The following is a 12,633-nucleotide window of genomic DNA, read 5'->3' on the forward strand; positions in this document are numbered from 1 at the left end:
TATGTGGGATCCTCCCAGACCGGGGCGCGAACCCGGTTCCCCTGCATCGGCAGGCGGACGCGCAACCACTGCACCACCAGGGAAGCCCTGGGGGAGATATTTTTGGATGGTGTTTTCCAAACATTTTTACATAGTGTTACTGGCACACGCAGTACTTTATAAAGGCCTTTCCCAGTCAACTGTGTAGGTAGTTAACTATGCCTCAGTTCAGAAAGATGCCCAGACTTAGCCTCAATGTCTGACTGCAGAGAGACCCTGAGCCTTTCTGCTATTAAAGAGATAACAAGGGCTTCCCTGGTGGCGCAGTGGTTGAGAATCCGCCTGCCGATGCAGGGGACCACGGGTTCGTGCCCCGGTCCGGGAAGATCCCACATGCCGCGGAGCGGCTGGGCCCGTGAGCCATGGCCGCTGGGCCTGTGCGTCCGGAGCCTGTGCTCCGCAACGGGAGAGGCCACAACAGTGAGAGGCCCGTGTACCACCAAAAAAATAAATAAATAAATAAAGAGATAACAAGTCCTGTTTATATAGCTATACCTTGAGGTCAATAAGGCAGATCTGATGATCTGAGCCAGTTAGAGTTTGCTCTGTTCTTAGCCACTCCTTCATTTATCAAATACTTATTGAAAATATATTTACTATGTGCCAGACACTGTGGCATATGCTGGTAATCTACACCATGGTGAACAGGCAAATATGGTCCCCAACCTTGTGAAACTCACCTTCTAGTGTAGAATATAAACAAGTGAGCAGAAAATTATAATAGAGTGTAAATAGGAGAAATTCAGAGTACAGCGGGATCCTATGTAAATATTGCCTAATCGGTGCCTAGAAGAAATTTCTCAAATGTCCACACAGTTTTACTTTGATTTCCTGGAGATAACTCTGTGTGTCCTTCATCACAAGAGGCCACATAAATTGCTGGAATTGTAGATAAGCAAGCCTTTTTTCCTTTGCTGGGAACACAGCAGAAAGTTCCTTCTCTGATTAGGAGTTGATAATGTCATATTTCCAAAGGTCCAGCTAATGTCCTGGGAGGGCAAAGCCATTCTAGGATGACAGATGTGTCCAAGTCACCTAGAATGAGTATTCTCTTGGGGGAGAAAAAAAAAAGGGAGGTTTTCACAGAAATGACAAAGGGAAGAGAGTCACCCTAACAAAGCTGCAGATACTAAACTTGTGATTTGTGTCATCTCTTGGGTATTTTAGATGCTGGGACTGCCACATCGCTGACGGTTGTTTCTGCCTTCCATGGTGAGTGGAGAACTGTTTTCAGGGGTTATTTCCCTATAAACGTAGTTTCAATGTGGTATTTGCTGTAAGTTACCTGTGATTTACCCACTGTCTGTGGCCACAGTGGAGGCTGGGCACTAGCCCAGGCACCATCATCTGAGAGTCAGTCAGGGAAGTGACGCTTCGAGTTTGGTGAGAAACAGGAACAACAGTCTCATGGGTGGTTACACACTCTTCAAACGGGAAAGCCTCAGAAGCAAGGATGAAACTGGCTATCAATGTAGAGAAAGGCCCCTTAATCACACTGCAAATCCCAGCGTCTACCTGGGGCAGAAGCATGCATTTCTGTCCCTTGCACAGAGAACACATAGCCAGGGTGACCATATAATTCATTGTCCAAACTGGGAAACTTTTGTGAGTGAAAAGGAGGCTAAAAATAGTTAAGTGTCACTATATGATTGATAACAACATTAACTAAACTGTCTGTGTAAACCAGGACATATGGTCATTCTCCTTAGAGCAGATGTTGTCTTTGTCTCCTGTGATGATAACTGGCTGCCATTATATTTATACTGTGTTTTTCCGAGGGTCATCAGTACAGTGCAGTCACCTCTGTGCTCATACGGGAGGTGTTTGATTGCTTGCTTGCTTGTTTGTTTGGATATCATAGATTGAGATTGAGGTTGGGATTGGATATAACAATGGCTCCTTGATATAAAAGAAATTGAAATTTTGTCAGAAAAATACTCTCCAAAAAGTTATGTAGAGGGGACTTCCCTGGTGGCGCAGTGGTTAAGAATCCACCTGCCAATGCAGGGGACACGGGTTCGAGCCCTGGTCCTGGAAGACTCCACATGCTGCAGAGCAGCTAAGCCCGTGCACCACAACTACTGAGCCTGCGCTCTAGAGCCCGTGCTCTGCAACACGAGAAGCCACCGCAATGAGAAGCCCGCGCACGGCAACAAAGAGTAGCCCCCGCTCGCCGCAGCTAGAGAAAGCCCATGCACAGCAACGAAAACCCAACGCAGCCAATAAAAAAAAAAAAAAGTTATGTATAACATAACCATAGTTCTCCATCTATAAATCAATTCCATACCAGCCTCAGAAAAAGGAGGAGGAAGGAGAAAAAGGGAGAGAGAGAAACACAAATGTGTAGATTTCTATTCGGTCTTATCTTTAATTTTTTCTTTTTCCTATCCTCTTATTTCTCTGGCTGAAGGAGGTATTATAAGAGGCTTATAACTTTAGCAAATGAGTTAAGCATAAGTTTTCATAGTTGAGTGTAACTCCCTTCGAGAGTTTCTGAATATTAAAACAACCGATTTCCTTTTCTTTTATAGGAAAAAAGTGCACATTTTAAAAGTGAGACAAGACTCCCCAAAGCAAAGTAAGTCATTGCTTTCACATCATTTTTACTTTTGACAGACTTAGGTTTCCAAGCTGCCCCTTCCCTCTGTTCCCAAAGCTCCTTGGGCATATTTCTAGTATAACACTCACACATTTGCTGCAATTTGTTCAATTGCGTGTCTCTTTTTCTCCACTAAATTGGGAGCTCATTGAGGCAAGAACCGGCTTATCGATCTCCATAGCCTTCTGTTATTTCCCGAGGTCTGCAGGCTGAAGGAGTTAAATGGGAACAATAAAAGCAAAAGGTGGAGGTGTGAGGCACATGTAAGGAACTGCAAGGAGGCCAGTGTGGGCACAGAGAGCACAGAGGAGGGGCAGGGCCTTGGGCTCAAGTCTAGGGTTAGGGTTTTTGTCTTGAGAGCTACAGGAGGCGCTGAAAGGCTTTAAACAAGGGCCAAGTATGACCACATTTGCATTAAAGACATCACCCAGTTTGCTGTTCAGAGAACAGATTGTAGGAGGAAGTGGCAAAAAGAGCGGATGCTGGAAGACCACTTAGGAGGCTGATGCAACGGTCCCTGGTGACTGAACAGGGCTAAAGTTAAGGTAAGAAAAGCATTTGAAGGAGAGGGTGGTGAAGTGTCACGTGTAAGGGGGGAAGCAAAGGAAGTACAGGGGACAGGCCACAACGTTTCTAAAGAAGAAAAACAAATGAGTTTTGCCTTTGCCTTCCTGGGTTTAAAGAGGAGAGCCTAGTTCATTCACTCTGACTCTGAAAAATGAGCCCTACTGGCATGTAAATAAGTCATACAGCCCTCCCACCCCTAGCCTTTTCACCCAGGGGAATTGTGGATGCAGGAAACCCCAATCTCCATCACAGCGAAACAGAAATAGAAGTAGACCTCTAACGGTAGAAATAAGACCTCTAATGCTGAAACTCACAGACCCTTTTCTCTTTTAAAATTTTATTGAAGTTATTGACTTACGTTATACTAGTTTCAGGTGCACAACGTAGTGATTTGATATATATACCATATATATCAAATATATATAATACACCATCACCATACAGAATTATTATAGTACTATTCACAATATTCCCTATACTTCATATTATGTTCTCATGACTTATTTTATAACTGGATGTTTGTACCTCTTAATCTCCGTCACCTATTAACTCACCCCCGTCCCCTCCCCTCTGGTAACCACCGGTTTGTCCTCAGTATCTATGAGTCTGTTTCTATTTTATGTTTGTTCGTTTGTTTTGTTTTTCAGATTCTACATATAAGTGAAATTATACAATATTTTTCTTTCTCTGTCTGACTTATTTAACTCAGCATAATACCCTCTAGATTCATCCATGTTGCTGCAAATGGCAAGATTTCATTCTCTTTATGGCTGAGTAATATTTCATTGTATATACATATACCACATCTTCTTTATCCATTCATCTACTGAGGGACACTTAGGTTGCTTCCCTGTCTTGGCTGTTGTAAATAATGCTGCAATGAACATTGGGGTGCATATATCTTTTCAAATTAGTTCTTTTGTTTTCTTCAGATCAATACTCAGAAGTGGAATTGCTGGATCGTATGGTAGTTGTATATTTAATTTTTTGAGGAAACTCCATACTGTTTTCCATAGAGGTTGCAGCAAGTTACAATCCCACCAACAGTGCAGAAAATTCCGATTCCTCCACATCCTTGACAACAGCTGTTATTTGTTTTTTTTAATTAATATCCAGTATAGTAGTATAGTATTTGTACCATAGTACTACTATAGTAATAGCATACTATAGTAGTGTAATATAGTTTGAAATCACCAAGCATGATACCTCCAGCTTTGCTTTGCTTTTCTCAAGACTGCTCGGCTATTCTGCATCTTTTGAGGTTTCATACAAACTTAAGGATCATTTATTCAAGTTCTGTGAAAAACAGTATTAGTTTTTCCAATCCATGAGCACAATATATCTTTCCATTTTTTGTGCGTGGTCTTCAATTTCTTTCATCTATGTCTTATAGTTTTCAGAGTACAAGTCTTTTACCTCCTGGGTTAGATGTATTCTAGGTATTTTATTCTTCTTGATACAATTGTAAATAGGATTGTTTTCTTAATTCTCTTTCTGATAGTTTGCTACTAATGTATAGAAATACAACAGATTTCTGTATGTTAATTTTGTATCCTGCAACTTTACTGAATTTATTAGTTCTAATAGTTTTTTGGTGGCATCTTTAGGGTTTTCTATATATAGTATTATATCATCTGCAAAGAGTGACAGTTTTACTTTTTCCCTTCTAATTTGCATGCCCTTTATCTCTTTTTTCTGTCTGGTTGCTGGGGCTAGACTTCCAATATTATGTTGAATAAAAGTGGTGAGTGTTGGGCATACTTGTCTTGTTTCTGATCTTAAAGGAAAAGATTTCAGCTTCTCATCATCGAGCATGATGTTGCTGTGAGCTTGATGTATATGGCCTTTATGCTGAGGTATATTCCCTCTATATTCAGTTTGTTGAGAGTTTTTATCATAAATAGATGTTAAATTTTGTCAAATGCTTTGTCTGCATCTATTGAGGTGATCATACGATTTTTATCCTTCATTTTGTTAATGTGGTGTATCACATTGATTGATTTGTGGATATCGAATTATCCTTGCATCCCTGGAATAAATTCCACTTGACCACAGTGTATGATCCTTTTGATGTATTGTTGAATTTAGTTTGTTAATATTTTGTTGAGTATTTTTGCATCTAAGTTCATCAGCGATATTGGCCTGTACTTTTTTTTTTCTGTGGTGTCTGTCTGGTTTTGGTATCAGGGTAATGCAGGCCTTGTAAAATGAGCATGGAAGCATTCAATATTTTGGAAGAGTTTGAGAAGACTAGGTATTAACTCTTCTTTAAATGTTTGGTAGAATTCACCTGTGAAGCAGTCTCACCCTAAACTTTTTTTTGTTGGGAGTTTTTTGATTACTGATTCTACTGATACTAGTAATTGGTCTGTTCATTTTTTTCTATTTCTTTCTGAATCAGTCTTGGAAGATTGGATGTTTCTAGGAATTATCCATCTCTTTTAGATTGTCCAGTTTGTTGGTTTACTTGTAGTTGTCGCTTGTGATTGTGTGTGTGTGTGTGTGTGTGTGTGTATCAGTTCGTTTTAAGCTGATAGCTACTTAAGTTTGAATGCATTCCAAAAACACTACATTTTTACTGCCCCCCACCTGTTTATGTTATTGTCATCATATTTCACATTTTTATTCTGTGTATCCCTTAACTTCTTATTGTAGTTACAGTCGATTTTACTACTTTGGTCTTTTTTTTTTTTTTGTGGTATGCGGGCCTCCCTCTGCTGCGGCCTCTCCCGTTGCGGAGCACAGGCTCCGGACGCGCAGGCCCAGGGGCCATGGCTCACGGGCCCAGCTGCTCCGCGGCATGTGGGATCCTCCCAGACCGGGGCGCGAACCCGGTTCCCCTGCATCGGCAGGTGGACGTGCAACCACTGCGCCACCAGGGAAGCCCTCTACTTTGGTCTTTTAACCTTCATACTAGCTTCTTAACCGGCTGTTCCACTGGCTTTAATATATATTTGCCTTTACCAGTGAGATATTTTCTTTCATATAGTCTTATTTTTAGTTATAATCTTTTATTTTCTGCTTAAAGAAGACTCTTAAACATTTCCTGTAAGGCCAGTCTGATGGTGATAAACTCCTTTGGTTTTTGCTTGTCTGGGAAATTTTACCTCTCCTTCAATTCTGAATAATAACCTTGCTGGGTAGAGTTTTCTTGGGTTGTTAAGGTTTTTCCTTTCAGCACTTTAAATATATCATGCCTCTCCCCTCTGGGCTGCAAAGTTTCTGCTAAAAAATCAGCTGATAGTCTTATAAGAGCTCCCTTGATGTGACTTGCTGTTTTTGCTTGCTGCCTTTTCTCTCTTTATCTTTAACTTTTGCCATTTTAATTATGATATGTCTTGGTGTGGATCTCTTTGGGTTCATCTTGTTGCTTCCTGGACCTGGATGTCTGTGATTGGGTGATTTCCACTCTTCTGTCTTCTGATCACTGATCCTTTCCTCTGTATCATCTAATCTGTTGTTGATTCCCTCTAGTGAATTTTTCATTCCAGTCATAGTATTCTTCATCTCCGACTGGTTTTCTTTCTTACATTTTCTAATTCCCTGTGGAGGTTTTCACTGTGTTCCTCCATTCTTCTCCTGAGTTTGGTCAGCATCTTTATGATCATTATTTTGAACTCTATCCGGTAAATGACTTATCTTCATTTCATTAGGGTTTGTATCTGGGGGGTGATTTTGTTCTTTCATTTGGAACATTCCTCTGTCTCCTCGTTTTGTTTGATCTCCTGTGTTTGTTTCTATGAATTAGTCAAAACAGCTACCTCTCCCAGTCTTGCAGTCATGGCCTTGTGCAGGAGTAGCCTCTGTGTAGACTGTATGTGCTGGGCAGCTTTGGTGGGATGGCTGGAGCTGGGGTAGGAGTCGGGGGTGGAGAGCCAGAGTGCACCCCCCTTGGTGTTGCTTTTGGGGGATGGCTGGAGCTTCTGTGGGCCTGAAGCATGCAGGAGCAATCTTGGCAGCCTGGCTGGAGCACCTGGACTATGTTCCCATCTGTGCTATCAAGGTGAAGGAGGAATGCAAAAAATGGTGCTCTCCAGTGCCTTTGAACCTGAGGAGTGTTCCAGTAGTTCCCTGCCCATTTGGCAGATGCTCTAAGGGTAGTAAATGGATTTCTTCACATAGAGTCTAGGTGCCTTTAAACCACTATTCTTATTGCTGTGCCCCACACGGCAGGGGGATGTGAATGTATGCATGGGCCCCTCAGTGATACCCCTCCCTCCTGCAGGTTGCTGTATCAAGGACGGGGTTCCTGTCCATACCGTCTCTCCTACCCATCTCTATTTGGTCCTTCTGTCATTTATTGTGCAAAGCTGTTCAGTCAGCCCTCAGTTCTTCTTTAGAAAGAATTGCTCTATATGTAGGTATAGATTTGGTGTGTTCATGGGAGGTGCTGATTGTAGGGTCTTCCTATGCCACCATCTTGGATCCCCACAGACCCTTTTCTTGCAGTGATAGTCACGGAAGTCCTAGATAGCCAGGGGAATTTATAGAGATGTGAGAATCTGGAATGTTAGTACTGAGGGAATATAAATCTTTACACAGCAAGGTGGCCTGCTTCAGCACAGCCACCTCCCACGTAGGGTGATATCATGAGGCTTCTTTGTGAATTCTCATGTTTACTTATTGAGCTACTGTGTTTGCCTCTTTGCTGAGTGTCCAGAGCCACCTGGTTTTAAGTACACTGGCTTTTGAAAAATTGGTCTGCTTATGTTTGTTTCTGCCAGCAGTCTCAAAAATGGGAATGTTCAGTTTAAGAGTTTCTCTGTAAAGCTTTCCTTGAGCACCAGCTTCCACACTGCCATCATCCCCTGCCACCTACAGTAGAAATGACAGCTTTCCTCTGCATTGTGGATCTCTCTTAGGTCCTTGTCTGCCTCCTATGCATGCCTGTGAGCCCCTTGAGGACAGGGACTGTCTGATTCTTCTTTGTCTCTCCAGTTCCTGGTACAGGGTAGACATGCAACAAATTTTAGGTAAGGAAGGACAGAGAAGGAAAGGAGTGAGGAAGGGAGGGAAGTGTGATTTCCTATCCAAAGACCCACTGAATGTGTTTCCCTCCACTCAGCGTCTCAGCACAGCTCTGGCTGTTTCTTGTCTAGATGGCCCTGTCACTCCCTAGGGGTGTGTTGAAGATCAGGATAGCTTGAGGAAGACTACCCCTGCTGTTCCTTGGCTCTCTGGTTGCTTATCTTTCAGTGCTCCTCTCCTCCCCTCCCAGAAATCTCCCCATGACCTGAAATTCATTAAGTGTATTTTCTTTCTCCAGATGAAGAAACATCATCTGCTCCCATTCAGGTAATGCAAACATTTCTGAGACTTTTTCTGAGATGACAGTAGAAATGCAGACACCTCAGATAGCAGGAGAAGACCTCCAAGACCCCTTCTGACATTAATATTGAATTCTTTAGACACCAGTGCTTGTGAGCCCAGGGACACATGCAGAACCTGACAGCAGAAGCAACAGCCATCTCTGTTGCACAGTTTATCGAAAGGAACTAATATTTATTGAGTACTTGGTTTATGCCATGCAGTGGGCTGAGCGCTTCACATGCATCGTCTCATGTAACTGTCACAACAACCCTATAAGACTTGTACTATTATTTTCCTACCCATTTTACAGATGAGAAAACTGAGACATTAAGTGATGTTCCTTCAAAGCCAGACAGCTGACAAGATGGCAGGGGCATGATTCAAAAACAAGTCTCACTCCCAAATCCATGCTCTTTCTCCTGTACCTTGCTGTTTTGCTTTTTATCTCCTGAGATTTCACTGAATGAGACCTTCTCTTAAGTGGATTCTCTTTTTAATAATGCAGATATCTCTAGAATGGGTGGTTAAATATCATAACCCAAGCACTATAAGGTGTCTTCAGATTGTTCTCTTATATAAGAATGAGCAGCCTCAGGGTCCTGAGACTTTGGGAATTACATAGTGTGGTCTGGGGTCACTTTGGGACATGGGGCAGAGAATGCATGCCTGAGTAGGCTGAGTTCTCTGAGCAGCATGAGAACTCTGGCAGCTTGGACTAGTGGTTGGGCTGGGGCAGCCATTTAGGAAAACCAGACAAAAGAGATGGAAGGGAAGCAGCCGTGGAAGACAGACTTTGCCCAAGGCTGAAACTCTGTTGAGACGAAGTATAAAGGGAATGGCAAGAGGCCAGGTCTTGATGATGGCTGTCCTTTGACCAGCAGGAGAATGTTGACCAGGGCTCCTCGGAGGATCTGTGTTACACCCTCATCAACCACAGCGTCCTCGGGAAAAGGCCATCAGGGAACTCTGCTGAGGAGTGCTATGAGAACGTTTCCCTCAAGGCTGAGAGACCCAGAGAGTCGCTGGGCGGAAACGGGACTGAGTATTCGCTTCTTCGTGTACCTTCCGCCCCTAGGCATCCGTCCTCCCCAGGAGATGAATATAAACTTCTCATGCCCAGTAGAATCTTCTCTGACTCCCTGATATAGCCACATCCACTTATGCCCCCTTCTCAGGCTCAATCTTCTCATTTCTAATGAAGTGATTGCATCAGCACTTAACACCAGCAAATAAAAGCCAGGGATGGGGAGCTCTGGTTGAAGCAGGCATGGGGCACAAAGCCCTTTCAGCTTATCTCCCCCTCAACACACACACAACGGCCCTTTCTATAGGGGTCGCTGGAGAATGTAGTTTGCAAGCCTCAGGGCCTCCTAGATCCTTCTCAATGTCCAACATCCAAAGATCAAGCAACTATCCCAAGCACCCACTCTTTGAGAAGGAAGTGACCATCTTTGGTTCTAAGTGGCTTTAAGAAATGGGCCATTCTACTCAGTGGTGGGAAGAACTCCCTGGTCCCCTGCTCCTCTGTTCAGGTTCTTCCTATAAAATGTCCACATGACTGTCCTCTGAAGTCACAGGGAAGCTTCACCCATCATAGTAAGTGCACCCAAAGGGGCGTCCTCATTCCACACATGTGTGTAGACCCAGCTCCTCACTCATAGCCTTCCGGGTAGGCACCTGTGGCGCTCCTCTTACTCCACACCTCTAAGCAGTGTCCTTTGCAGAGTATCCTTTGACTCATTGGCTCTTTTGGTGTGGCTGGTTACATGGGTTGAATTAGTAAGTTCCAGGCCAAGTTTTTATATATTTTTTATATATTTTTAATCCATATTTTTTAACTTTGTATTTCTCCCTAGAAATCTTAGGAAAATCATAGCATCAGAGAAGGATAGGGTAGATCATTAGAGATCCTTTAATCCCATTATTTCTTCTGGCTCAAAGAGGATAACTAGCTCAAAACAACATTTCAAGTGAGTGGCAGAACTTTACTTAGAGCCTGATTTCCTGGCTTCCAATTCAGTGCTCTTCTAATATACTACATAGAAGGGCCTCTACTACAGGGTATATGTACGTGTTAAATAATATGCCATGTATAAACTATGAATAGTGTCCACATTGGAAAAATCACACACACACACACACCCCTCTTCTCTAATGAGCATTTCTCCCTATGCCCCAATTATTTATTTTCCCTTATCTTTCTTTTAGTGTTTCTACAATTATGCCTATCCCCTAAAACAGGGGTCAGCACGCTATGGCCCACAGGCCAAATCTGGCCGACTCGTTGTTTTGGTAAATAAAATGTCACTGGCCCACAGCCCGCTCATTTGTCTATGTACTGTCTGTGGCTTCTCAACCTCAGGAGAATTGAAAGGTTGTGATGCACACTGTGGGTCCTGCAAAGCCAAAAATATTTATTTTGGGGCCCTTTTCAGAAAAAAAGCTTGCAGACCCCTTCCTTAAATAATCATAACTATAGATAAACTAAACAAAAGTGTGTTTGGGTATTGATGTAACCTGTAAGAGCTAGTACCAATAAAATGATATGGAAATATTAAACCACAAATTAGGGTGAGAGCAAGAACAATTAGCAAATTAGACTATTTCTATATGCACACCTGTGTTCTCAACTTCCTGTTTTATTTAACCCATAGCTATTGTCCTAATTTTAGGGGTGTTAAAATAGTAAAAAGTTTGTTGAGATAAGCAGTAGATGCATTATGAGTTTAATTACTGTTTTGTTCCCCAACCGAACCAAAGTTAAATAATTTTGCTATTTAAAGTGTGCTAGGGGCCCAGCGGGGATAAATCCAGTGGCTTAAGGTTGGATGTGTCAACACAGGTTTGCTGAGACTTCAGCCAGTTGCTGGTCTTGATCTAAGAGCCAATCACGTCTTAATATCTTATACTCCACTAACTTCCTATTTTTCGCAAAATTCTTCCACATGGAATGCTAACTTTGACCTTTGGCCAGGATTCACTCAAGTTCAAAAGGAGACATGCATGATAGCAGGGAATACAGTACAAGATGTAACATGGCTTAGGGCAAAGAATGTGGATACTGGAGTCAGCTAATCAATGATTCGAATCCTGGTTCCCGTTCTTCCTCCCTCTGAGAACTTGAGCATGTAGATTGGAGGCTCAGTTCCATCACCCATAAGCAGGAGGATTATGTTCAATGTATGTACATCATCTGTCACAGATTCTGAACAAATGATATCAAAGAGTAAAGGGATACAAAACTCTTTATGATGTCTATAGAAAAACATGTGCTGACGTGCCTGGTGATGCAGGGCCACCTGGCAGTCTTCTAGCGAGGCAGAAACACAAAATTGCTGGAGTTTACACTGGGATTTTTCACTTGGACGTTGGACCACTGTGGAAGTTGATTGGTTTAAATATTCTTAGTACAACATGCTAAGTTGTAGTTGTTTGAGTCTTACTCCATGAAAGAATTACTTGTCCCAAATATGTTTTATAGAGAACATGTTAAGTATAAATGCTTAAACAAAGAAAATTATTCTTGTAATGAAATTTAGAGGGATTCTGAAAGGGAATTATTTTTGAGCAGGAGAACGCTTTGGGAGTGCTTTGAAATACCTACTAGGGCTGTATATAATGCTGATCTATTTTCCATAGATTTCAGGATTTCTGATGAAAGCAGGGTACCCTCCTTACAGACAATGTACATTCACACACACATACACACGCACACACACACACATAAATATCTGTATACAATTTCAAGGGGCTGGGGATGCAACCCCTACGTTAAAGAATTCCTGTTCTTGATAAGAAACTGAGACTGAGGATTTAAATTGGTCCCTTAAGTCACATATATAATCAGAAAATTCGCCTCCCTGATGTTGATCTTAAAACTATACATAGCCTAAGTTCACAGAGGCATATTTTATGCAGTATCTGCAGGCTTTGTGGTTTCTGCTTTAAGTTCATACTAGTAGCTATAAAAAATCTCTTAGTCTGTGAATAAATTCTTACATAGAACAGAAGAGAGATACAAGAAAAAGACAAAAGATAGGTCGGGAAAACCTACCGTTGACAACAAATAAATTCAAATGCTCACGTTTTGGGGCTTCCCTGGTGGCGCAGTGGTTGAG

General features: G+C 42.2%; 1 protein-coding gene and 1 long non-coding RNA gene across 2 annotated transcripts in view; one reads left to right on the forward strand and one right to left on the reverse strand.

Moving 5' to 3' along the window:
• The window catches only part of GCSAM (germinal center associated signaling and motility), a 14,057-nt gene extending 4,394 nt beyond the window's left edge, over positions 1-9,663 (forward strand). Inside the window, exons 3-6 of the mRNA XM_024120463.1 lie at positions 1,207-1,251; positions 2,571-2,617; positions 8,472-8,500; positions 9,397-9,663. Coding sequence (XP_023976231.1) covers positions 1,207-1,251; positions 2,571-2,617; positions 8,472-8,500; positions 9,397-9,663 — 388 coding nt within the window. The remainder of the gene's footprint in view (positions 1-1,206; positions 1,252-2,570; positions 2,618-8,471; positions 8,501-9,396) is intronic.
• LOC114485937 (uncharacterized) lies at positions 523-12,633 on the reverse strand. The gene is made up of 3 exons (XR_003679170.1): positions 12,600-12,633; positions 2,728-2,847; positions 523-1,502 (listed from the first exon to the last, which is right to left on the reverse strand). It is a non-coding gene; the product is annotated as an uncharacterized lncRNA (long non-coding RNA).

Source organism: Physeter macrocephalus, chromosome 1 (genome assembly GCF_002837175.3).
Source record: "Physeter macrocephalus isolate SW-GA chromosome 1, ASM283717v5, whole genome shotgun sequence".
Taxonomy (NCBI): domain Eukaryota; kingdom Metazoa; phylum Chordata; class Mammalia; order Artiodactyla; family Physeteridae; genus Physeter; species Physeter macrocephalus.